This window comes from Poecilia reticulata, chromosome 3 (genome assembly GCF_904066995.2).
Source record: "Poecilia reticulata chromosome 3, P_reticulata-male-v2, whole genome shotgun sequence".
In the NCBI taxonomy this organism is placed as follows: Eukaryota; Metazoa; Chordata; class Actinopteri; order Cyprinodontiformes; family Poeciliidae; genus Poecilia; species Poecilia reticulata.
The window spans coordinates 33,320,827-33,331,876 of NC_088832.1; the positions used below are offsets into that span (position 1 = coordinate 33,320,827).

Consider the following 11,050-nt stretch of genomic DNA (forward strand, 5'->3'; position numbering starts at 1 on the left):
AGGACAAGAGAGAGCAGGATAAGTTGTTCCTCTTTTAGCTGCCAGAATATTGTATAATGACAAAGATTCTGGAATTAGTGCTTCAATTCAACTAAAGAGACTTGAACTTTATTCATCATTTCAGTAATAATGAATTATTAGTTGTAATTATTAATAACTAATTACATAAACTTTGGTCTGAAAGTACATTTGACTCGACTATTTTGGACCATGTGACAAAAGGGTTGCACAGCGCTGCTCCATGTCATTGTTACAAACCATTCCAGATTAATTAACTTCTATCCAAATCTTAATGTCGTTATTTAATTTAATATCATTGATTATTTTTCTCTTGACACATCCAGCATTTCAGCTTCAATCATACAATGAGAAATTTTAAAGGAAATTTACCAATTAGGAGGTTTCATGGTGTTTCACAAGACTCTTTTTACAAACTAAACATTTGTTTGCCATTTAAATGTTTAGTTTGGAACTGTGACATGAATGTTTGGTATAAATATGACTTTAAAAAAGGAGCCTACATTTTTCCTGCTATGACAGGCGAAATAACATAAATAATTTCTCCTAATTTTTGGTTTGTAACTTTAGAAAGTGGATCAGTTTTGAAGTTTCTGTAACTTCTATCAGACCTTATATCTATATCAATATCTATCTATATCTATATCAATCTACTTATGTCAAAGTGTGACGTTACTTCCTGCACTTAAACTTATGAAACTCATCCTGTTAAAAACATCGGGTGTGGTCACTTCTAGTGGTTGAACTGGTAATAAAAAGGAAGCAGCTGAACATCAGCTTCAGTTGCTGCTTCATCCTCTCTGACTTCATCTCACCAGTTACAGGTAATGAAACCTTCAGCATTTCCACGTTGTGGATCTGCATGTTACAGGCTGAGAAAAACATAATTTTAATTGTTTTACTTTAGATTTCTCAGGTGTTGAGCTGCAGAGAAACTCCACAATGACTCCAAATGTTCTCTGCCTGCTCTTTCTCTTGATGGCCGACATGTCTCTGGTGGGTTTTACTGTTATTTCTATCAGTTTCATGTTAAAATGTTTATTTTGAAAAGAGTAAGTAGAAAAACAGGAAAGGAAATAAATGAAGCAATAACCTAAGATGTTAAGATGACAATAATAAAACTTTATTAGCTTAATAATTGTGTGTTTCTTCTTAGAAATAAACACTTGAAAGCTAATAAATAAGACAAATTAAAACGTATCATTATTGTACAATAATGTATGAGAACCGTTGTAGACAGAACAAATCTGCTCCTGTCTTTTATCAACAGTGGCCCTAACACAATGATGTTTTAATATGCATTCATTTATCTACCTTATGGAGCTTAGCTCTTAGAAGAAACACACAACTATTAAGCTAATAATGTTTATTAATTTGGGCATCTTAACATCTCAGGTTTCTGGTTCTTCTGTTTTTATTTTGCATCACTGAGACATTATGTAACTCTGTGTCTGTGCTGCAGAGTGCTCCAGCTAAAAACGAGGATCCAGTCAGTGAGTTGAATTAAGACAATTTTTATGTTGTATTTGACTGATAAATATTTTAAATCTAAAATCCTTGTAATCTGTTTCCCAGAGGAGACGGCCAACTCTCTGGAAACCATCCCAAGACCGAGAATTGATTTTGGTAAAACTAATTTTGAAATCATGATTTCTGTAACAAGAAAACAAATATACATTAACAATTAATCTATTTTTTACTGAATGTTAAAAGTAGCATTTAGTTAAATGAAAATCAAGGGGAGCGATCTTTTAAATCAAATTTCTACATTTGATTAGTAAAAGTACCTTAAGATAGAAACCAAATTCTTTGACATTCCTCCTTCAAAGACGTCTAGAGTTTGTTTCAATGTTTTTTTTTTTCCAGCAATGTAGAGTTTTGCCATGTAAGGTCCGAGAGGCGATACACACACAGAGCAGGTTACTAGTTCTTATGAAGCTCCAACAGTTTGTTCAGCATCGGCTCTGAAGGCCTTGGATGATTCCTGGTTTTCAATAATTCACTGCCAGGCCTCTGCAGAACTGGATGACTGACTGAATTACATCCAGATTGCATCATTGTTTGCTGTTGTATCTGAGTCTCTTTGTCGTTACAGAATCATACATCCTTCAGGGAGACATCCTGGTACCGAAAACCACAAACAAGAATGCAGATCCGTGTGTTGAGAAAGGCTGCCTGTGGCCCAAACGTGGAAGCTACGTCACTGTGCCGTACTACATCTTTAATAGCTATAGTAAGACGTTCTGCCTGAAATGTTTTTTAGGCATGGATTGACTTTTAGAAGATTAAAAAACTGGTTCTAAGGTATCGCAATGTGAACACAGAGAGTTAAGGGAGCTGCTATTATCCTCTTCATTAAATGATCCAAGTATATTTCTGCTATTGTGTTTACAGACATTCTCTTAGCTGCTTAACAGACATGTTGCTCATAATTTACAAAATATAATATAAAAAAATGCCAGTTTCTCTGAAAGCTCATTGAAGGAACATTTTAGCTCCTTTGAAAACATTTTTTACAAACCTTGGTGAACCTGGAAGTAACCGACCCCCACGCCCACTTATTCATGTTTCATTACTCAAGAATTAACTAAACAGATTTAAATAAATCTCACCTAATTTTCTGCAGCACAACAAGAACGCAGCATCATTGGTGTAGCTCTTTGGAGCATTCAGCTGACCACCTGCATTCGCTTTGTCTGGAAAAGTGACAAATATCGGGACTACATCCACTTCGAATCAATCAAGGGGTAGGAACACACTCCTCACACACACATTCATGGAGTTTGCATGACTGCATCCATCAATAGTTGATTTGCTTGGTGTTTTATTGCATCATCCAGTTTCAGTTTATTCGCACCATTCAATAAATTCTCTGGTCTACTTACAACATAGTGTTTCACCAGATAGTGCAGATCTGTAGAAACAAGACTGCAAAGGTCGGTTAACAAAAGGTTAACAGACCTTAACTGCAAAATTATAGTGACTGAATCGGGTCTCCAAAGAAGCTATTTAAAGCCAGTCGGATGCAGGTCCTACCAGTGAGCTAAGATGTATAAATAAAGTCTAATTTTTCAAAATCATCAGGGTTATGCAAGCATTACTGAGCAAAATCTGACTATTTGTCATCAACATTTGCATTTAAGTAAAGTTGATTAGGTGAAATTTGTAAAAGTTCTCGTATTACAAGCTAAGCACAAACCAAAATATTTTTCCTAAATGAAGCCACCATGTTCTTCATCTAGAGATCAAGGTCAGTTATAATTAGATTTAAGAAGGTAAGCAGAGTAAGATCATCATAAACATTCTTTGTGTTTTTCTCTGGTCTCCATGTTGAACATGTCAGGTGTTTGTCCAACGTGGGACGTCAGAATGGAGGACAGTACATCTCCCTGGAGAGACCTGGCTGTGTGGAGCATGGTACAGTTCAGCATGAGGTTCTTCACGCTCTGGGTTTCCACCATGAGCAATCCCGCTCTGACAGAGACAAATACGTTTGGATTCGCTTCCAAAACATTGAGGAAGGTAAGTTTGAAGTTAAAAGAATCTGTTTTATAAATCTGTACTTCAGGTACACAGATAAAAATAAAAAAATATGTCAATATTCTTTAGTTTTAGAGAATTGGTATCTTTAAAATATTGGATTTAGCCAAAAAATATTAAGCCAAGTCGACTTTCCAGGTTAAGTGATCTTACTTCAGTTTTCTAGCAACATTTCATGGAAAGTACTTAAGATTAAATGTTTAAAAATAACTGATAAATATACTGCTCAATAAAATAAAGGGAACACTTCAGTGTTCACTTAAATGTTAAAGTGTTCCCTTTATTTTTTGAGCAGTGTACTTTGCCTTTCTTTGACTGCTGCACAGGAGCAGAGAACCAGTTCAAAAAAGTAGCGACCCACAACTTGGGAACTCCCTACGACTTCTTCTCCGTCATGCAATATGAAAAGTGAGTTGCAGGAAACTTCTCTCCCATGATGTGATTCATTCAAACTCATGAAAATTCAGGGAGATTTAGTCTGGCAAGTTATTTATCATTTCTGATTGAACTACAGTAAGGGGAAACGCAACTGGAGTCCATGGTGAAATAAACAGTTAAAACATCCTGATAAATTAATCATAATCTAAAGCAGAGGTTCCCAAACTGTGGGGCCATTGCAGGGGGGCGCGGGAAGCCGTCTGGATGAAAATAAATTAACATGAAAGCTGTATGTGCTGGGATTTTACCCAGCACATACATTAGAATGTATTAGAACGGCCAACTCTCTGTTTTCCTATGTCAATTTGATACAGTAGGGGCTTCCGCACTTCCCATATCTGTGTCCTCTGTCACTTTTATCTGCAGTTAAAACTGTTTAATCTGTTGTTAACATGTGGTAACCTGTTTTTCCGAGCCGCCTTTAAACGCAACATGAGCGCTACGACGCTCGCGCTGGGTTTACAGGTGTGAAGGAGACCTGCTGCTGCTGTGCGGAGCTACACAGGTGTGTTAGAATCATGACAGCAAACCAGCAAAACGCAAAGAACTTTTCACAGTTTTTCCCCAAACTAACCGACTGAGTTGAGTAAAGCTGTTGGATGCAGGTAATGCTAGCTAAAAGATCACCAGCTAGCTAATATCAATACATCACCTTAAGCCTAACAAGTAGCCTGTAGGCTACTGATGTTGTTGTCTATGTTCATCTACGTACATTCATTTTACTCCCAAAAAAGTCGACCCCCCCCCACCCCTCCTGTACTTAGAGACAGGGAGTTTCTAAGAATCCTCTCTTCCCGGCTCACACGCCTCGTTCAGACAGCCATTTGAAATCCGTAGGGGGCCCAGAAAATGTTTGGAAACCACTGGGGGGTTGGGAACCACTGATCTAAAGGATATATTTATGTCTTCTTTAAGATATGCATTCTCCAAAAATAAGAAGCCGACCATTCTAGCCAAGTTCGATCCTCACATTGACTGGGGGCGAGCCTATCAGATGAGCGCCAATGACATCGACCGCGTCAACAGGCTGTACGGATGCTGTGAGTAACAAAAATAATTAGTTTTAAAGTCTTAAAAATCTATGGAACTGTTCCAGTAGTCTCTAAATGTCTCTATTTTCTCTCTAAGACTAATATAACTTGAAGAAATCAGCTCAACAACAGCCAAGAATTGATCTGCTGCAAGAATATAATCAGCTCATAAAACGTTAAACTGCAAAATCCTTGGCCGCATTTTTAAAAAGATCATCTGGAGCCACCTGCTGGTCAAAGGTTGCATTGCATCTCCTGTTGATGGGAGGTTCCTCAATCAACTTCATGCAACTTTGATTCGAATTTGCTTATTGCTTTTAACTTTACATAGAACCTCTATGTAAAAGAATAAAATTTCATTTTGATTAAAGCTGTATTCATTTAAAAAATTTAAAAAAAAAAAGGTTTGCTAATACGTTGCTGAATAAAAGGCCTCATGGCATGGATAAAATGGATGATTGTCATTGAAATGGATGTTCTTATGAGTTTTTGCTGTTTTGTTACATTAAAATGAAGGAAATCAGAAAAAAGGTACTAAAGTTTCCAACCAACCAAAGTCCAACAACATGAAGCTGCCAACACCTGAACACCTGATCGACTGGAAGTCTCACTGCCAAACTGGGAAACCCAAAAATCAAGGATTAAAGATCCTGTGGGGCTTTCTGGTCCAGGCTGGTAGACATGTGATGGCCAACTGGTTGTAGTGGGAAGACGAGGCAACACAGTTTTATTTGTATTAGAAGGAAAATAAAAACCATCCATCCATTTTCTTTACACCCTTGTCCCTCAGTGGGGTCAGGAGGTGCTGGTGCCTCTCCAGCTAACGTTCCGGGCGAGAGGCAGGGGTCACCCTGGACAGGTCGCCAGTCTGTCACAGGGCAACACAGAGACACACAACCATCCACACACACACTCACACCTAGGGGCAATTTAGACAGACCAATTAACCTGACAGTCATGTTTTTGGACTGTGGGAGGAAACCGGAGTACCTGGAGAAAACCCACCATGCACAGGGAGAACATGGAGACTCCATGCAGAAAGACCGGGGCCGGGAATCGAACCCAGAACCTTCTTGCTGCAAGGCAACAAACAGCTCTACTGTCGCCACTGTGCAGCCCTAAATATCAGTGAAATGTAAACTAAAAAACACTTAATAGAAATTCGTCAGATATTCTTGATATCTGTCGAAAAGGAAAATATTGCAGAAGAAAATTAAAGTGATTGTAAATAATAACAAAAACATAACTTTCTTGGTAAAGAATAAAATAAGTAAAAGGAACCTGATAATTTAGGACGAATTCAGACCCTCCCAATTCCTTCCAACAAAACAACTCCACGCATCGTGTACCATAAATTAGAACTTTTTCAATTTAACAGAAAGTCAGGGGAGAGCGCGAACGCAGTTCCCCCACTACCAGAAATTATGCAGCCGAGATTCCCACATTTGGGGAATTCGCAGAGGTCAGCAAAGCCGGAGTGCAATGGCTGAGCCTCACCCTGGGTAAACCACCTTCATGATCATGGTGTTTCCTCTGCCAGGTAAGTATGAATTGCTATTCCCGCTCGCTGCCATGCCTTTCACAGACATACCCACATGACTCACGGTACCGACTCATTGTTAGCTTAAATTAAAAAGACAGAGCTGTGTGGCTAGTGTCCCACCAGCTACTACATTCTTGGATAACTGGGCTATAGAAACCATGAAAAATGCAAAGATTTAATGTTCAAACAACGTTTGATTACCCACAATGCAGCGCTAATAGCTAAGAAACAACTGACCTATTTTTACTGTTGAAATATCTTCCAACGCCTCAAAAACCAGAGATGAAGAGTCAAATAAGTGTTACCGTGCTACTAACAACTTTTTTATAAACAGAACACAAACATTTTATTAGTTTTTCTTTTACTTACAGTTCAACCACCAAGTTTCTTTATGACGAGCTGCTGCTGCCACCTGCTGTTCATGAGGAGAAACAGCCTCCATTACCAAACTGATTCAATGCAAAAGGTACACAATAAGTGACTGTTCCTCTAAACTTGTTTCTTGTCAACAGGAGACAAAATCAGTCACCAAAGAAGGATGTATCGCTATTCTTCCTGCTGTTTTGGACTAATATGCCAACATTTTACTGCAGAGGCAAAGTAAGAAGAAATGATGAAAGCATCTTTTGCAGTTTTCTGGAAGTTTGTTCCAGATTTGTGGTACATAGAAGCTGAATGCTGCTTCTCCATGTTTGGTTCTGGTTCTGGATCCAGAGCAGAACCAGAACTAGACGACCTGAGAGATCTAGAAGGTTGATACGGCAGCAGCAGATCTTTAATGTATTGTGTTGCTAAGCCGTTCAGTGATTCATAAACTAACATCAGTATTTAAAGTCTCTGAGCTGCAGGGATTCAGTGGAAGGACTTTAGATCTGGGTGATGTGCTCTAACCTCCTGGTTTTAGTCAGAACTCCAGCAGCAGCAGCATCTGGACCAGCTGCTGTGGAGGATTGATTTTTAGTCCGACCTGTGATGACGCTGCTGCAGTAATCGACGTGACTAAAGATAAACTCATGGATGAGTTTCTCTGCATCTTGTAGGAGGCACAACCCTCAGCAGCTAAAGGCAATTACATTTTCACACAGAGCTCGACTGGTTCAGTTTATGGCCCTTCATAGATTAAATAATCATTTGGAAAATGATTTATTCAGCTCATTTTCTTTCTGACAGGAACATTTTTACTTGATGATCAGGAATATTTAAGTGTGTTTTTAAAAAAAGCTGTTTGCAACTCAGCAGTTTTAAAACAGAGTGGTGACAGATAGCTGAGTGTTTGTAGTTTTTATGTTTCTCTTAAGTTCTTAAGTCATTTCAATGTTTCTCCTGATCTTATCTGGTCTGTTCAAGCACTGAGGTTTAAAGTTCAACCTGAAATCTAGAACTGGGGTTGTGTGCAGAGCTCAGAAGTAGTCAGTATCTTGCATGCATGGCTCTCTGAACGACTGGCAGAAACAATAAAACAAAAGTCTTTAAATCTCTCAACAAACATTGTTCTATCAAAAGTTTTTCACACTAATCGTTTCACATCAGCATAAACTGGGAATTATTAAATTTATCTCACACCGACCTCATGCGATAAAAGAAACCATGAGTTGCTTTATCTTAGTTTATCTTTCATTTTTGCATAATTCTGCATGAAACTGAACATGTGTCTGAGCTGTCAATAGCTTAACAGTTTTACATAGATAATAAAGAGACATTTTATCTTTTGCATATATGTGCTGCTTTGGCAGCATTTTCTTTTAATATTTCCATGGATATTGTAAGGTTTGATGTTAGGGTGTAACTTTATGTTGCAAGTTGGTGGAAACGCTTTGGGGGAAAGAGGAGTAGAGGCGTGAGGCGCTGTTGCACCCACAGATATGTGACCAGGCCTGGTTTGTGCTAAAAATAAGGCCAAAACTTAAATATGAAGCCCATGCAATCTTATTCTATAAATTAGGACATGCTTCCTATTATTATTGGAGCCTTGCAAAGAAATTTTGCTCAATATGTACATTTAATTGTACATTTGATAGACAAAAAGTCTGTCTATGATGAAGCTTGTCAGATTAATAGTACCTTTTGAAAATAACAAGCTGTTAGCAGGTAGACATATTAAAAGATGTAAAGATATTAAAACAAGTCATCTAATTAATCTATAAAATGTTGTTCACTAAAGTGAACTTCATATTCTGTTTTATGGAATGAGTCTGTACATTTGCTCAATTCTTGCCTACAGTTAAAAACTTACAAAATTCAGTCATAATTTTTGTGAAGAATTATCACAATAATTTAGTTTCCTTTTATTGTCTGATTTTATCAAGGGCTCAAAACATCAACAACCCGGGCCGGCCCAAGGCAAAGCAAACGAAGCAGTCGCTTAGGGTACCAGGGCCACTAAGGGGCCCCCTCAGTAGAGCTGATATTTATTTCTTTTTTTAGTAATAATATCTATGTCATAATATCAAAAACAATTTCACTATGAAGTGATTTGTTTTTACAATAATATATATTGACAATGAATGTAGAAATTATTATTTTATTGATAAAAGAAAAAAAAAATTGCTCTTGGGGTCCCTCGTGGCCGCAGTAGGTACTGCACGCTTCTCCGGTAACATGAGCTGCAACAAGTTTGGATGCTCGTTGCAGCAGGTCTCTTGTGCATCACCTTCATGATTCACACCCCATTTTGTTTGCACTGTAGATAAATCTAGCGTAATAAATTATCAATTTATTTAGATCTTTGGGTTTTTGGGTTGTTTTTTCCCTTGTTTAAAAACTTGGCCTTTGGGACCATGTTGCTCTTTCAGTTGTAGTTAGTGCTGAATGTGGCTGCTGCTCTTCTTGCCTCTTTATTATTGAAGCAGAGTGACGGTCTAGGACTGATTCAGACCAATGAACTGCATGTCTTTAAATAAAGACATAAATCACATTAAGGTTTTAAAATGGCCTAGTCAAAGCCAAGCAATTATTCTGCAAGTTTCCATAACTTCAGTATCTTCCATAACTGCAAAAACCTTGGCCCCATTTTTAAAAAGATCATCTGGAGCCACCTGCTGGTCAGAGGTTGCATTGCATCTCCTGTTGATGGGAGGTTCCTCAGTCAGCTTCACGCAACTTTGATTTGAATTTGCTTATTGCTTTTTAATTTACATAGAACTTATATGTAAAAGAATAAAATTATCATTTTGATTAAAGCTGTATTCATTTCAAAAATGTAAAAAAAAATAAAAAATTGCTAATACGTTGCTGAATAAAAGGCTTCATTGCATGGATAAAATGGATGATTGTCATTGAAATTGATGTTCTTATGAGTTTTTGCTGTTTTGTTACATTAAAATGAAGGAAATCAGAGAAAGGTACCAAAGTTACACCCAAAGTCCATCATATCACTACGTTGCCTGTAGGAATTTTTAATGTCCAGCAGGTGTCAGTATTGAGTGACACAGTATCAACACAGAATCGACGCAGTTTTGCTATGTGTCGAAACGATACATGACGCCTCATCTACCCATCACTAGAGCTGATGCATTGTAGAGAATAAAATCCTGAACTTCTGGCTCGTTATTTTCTCTTATCCTCCCGGATTCAATGATTCCATCCGTGGAAACAAAAGCCACACAGAGATGACAGTCAACGCTCCACGTTATACATTTTCAGAGTTTATTCTAACATTTAAAAATATAAAATCACATTGTCAACACAGACACTTCAAACACACTAAAACAGACATTCATATTTACCAGAGACAAATAGAAAAGAAGAAGGAAGGAAGGAAGGAAGGAAGGAAGGAAGGAAGGAAGGAAGGAAGGAAGGAAGGAAGGAAGGAAGGAAGGAAGGAAGGAAGGAAGGAAGGAAGGAAGGAAGGAAGGAAGGAAGGAAGGAAGGAAGGAAGGAAGGAAGGAAGGAAGGAAGGAAGGAAAAGCACAGACGTCTTTGGAGAGTTGCAAAAGCAGTTTGTTCCTCACTTGTACAGATTTTGTAGTAAAGGCGTATTCTTCTCTTTAACTTATTCAAATAAGGCGTATCTTTGCTATTCCAACCAGGAGCTGTCTCTGACCCTCTTTAAAGTTAGAAACTCCCTACAATTTGTTTTCAAGATCAACCACCAGTTGTCCCCTTTATCTAAACAAAGTGGAAGCTTCTCCTCCACTGGCCTGAACTCCTGCTGTTTATGGCTCATCACAGATCAGTGTGAAAACTGGAACTTCTCCTGATTGTTTCCCACACAGACAAAAAGCAGATCAGAAGATCTAGCAGGCAATCTGCTGTAACTACAGGCAACATAAAGGTCAATAGGGCAGAATAAGTTACTAATCCGAAAACTATAATTAGGCTATTTCAATCAAGACATGTTAAGTTTTAAAACTAGCACATGTTAAATGTATTTTCTTAACAGCATATTTTATTTTCTGTTTCTGTTTATAGTTTCACTCAACCTTTCATTGAGCGTTCCACACCACTGGACAAAATTGTAAACTGTCAAGAAGATGTAATA

The 11,050-nt window shown here is 37.9% G+C and overlaps 1 protein-coding gene and 1 non-coding gene across 3 annotated transcripts; one reads left to right on the plus strand and one right to left on the minus strand.

Moving 5' to 3' along the window:
* The first annotated feature begins 798 nt into the window (after positions 1–798).
* On the plus strand, positions 799–5,466 carry LOC103463025 (hatching enzyme 1.2-like). Of its 2 annotated transcripts, XM_081604860.1 has the most exons (10): positions 799–842; positions 935–1,014; positions 1,481–1,511; positions 1,594–1,644; positions 2,114–2,251; positions 2,645–2,765; positions 3,362–3,540; positions 3,885–3,966; positions 4,912–5,036; positions 5,125–5,466. In XM_081604860.1, the coding sequence occupies exons 2-10, from the start codon at positions 961–963 to the stop codon at positions 5,127–5,129; spliced, it is 786 nt and encodes a 261-aa protein (XP_081460986.1). In that variant the 5' UTR covers positions 799–842; positions 935–960; the 3' UTR covers positions 5,130–5,466. The 2 variants fall into 2 exon arrangements, with proteins under 2 accessions (XP_081460986.1, XP_081460985.1); XM_081604859.1 differs by lacking the exon at positions 5,125–5,466 and having other exon boundaries at positions 4,912–5,044.
* Positions 5,467–6,410: 944 nt separating this feature from the next.
* On the minus strand, positions 6,411–6,575 carry LOC145551228 (U1 spliceosomal RNA). The gene has a single exon (XR_014087067.1). It is a non-coding gene; the product is annotated as a U1 spliceosomal RNA (small nuclear RNA).
* Positions 6,576–11,050: the final 4,475 nt, after the last annotated feature.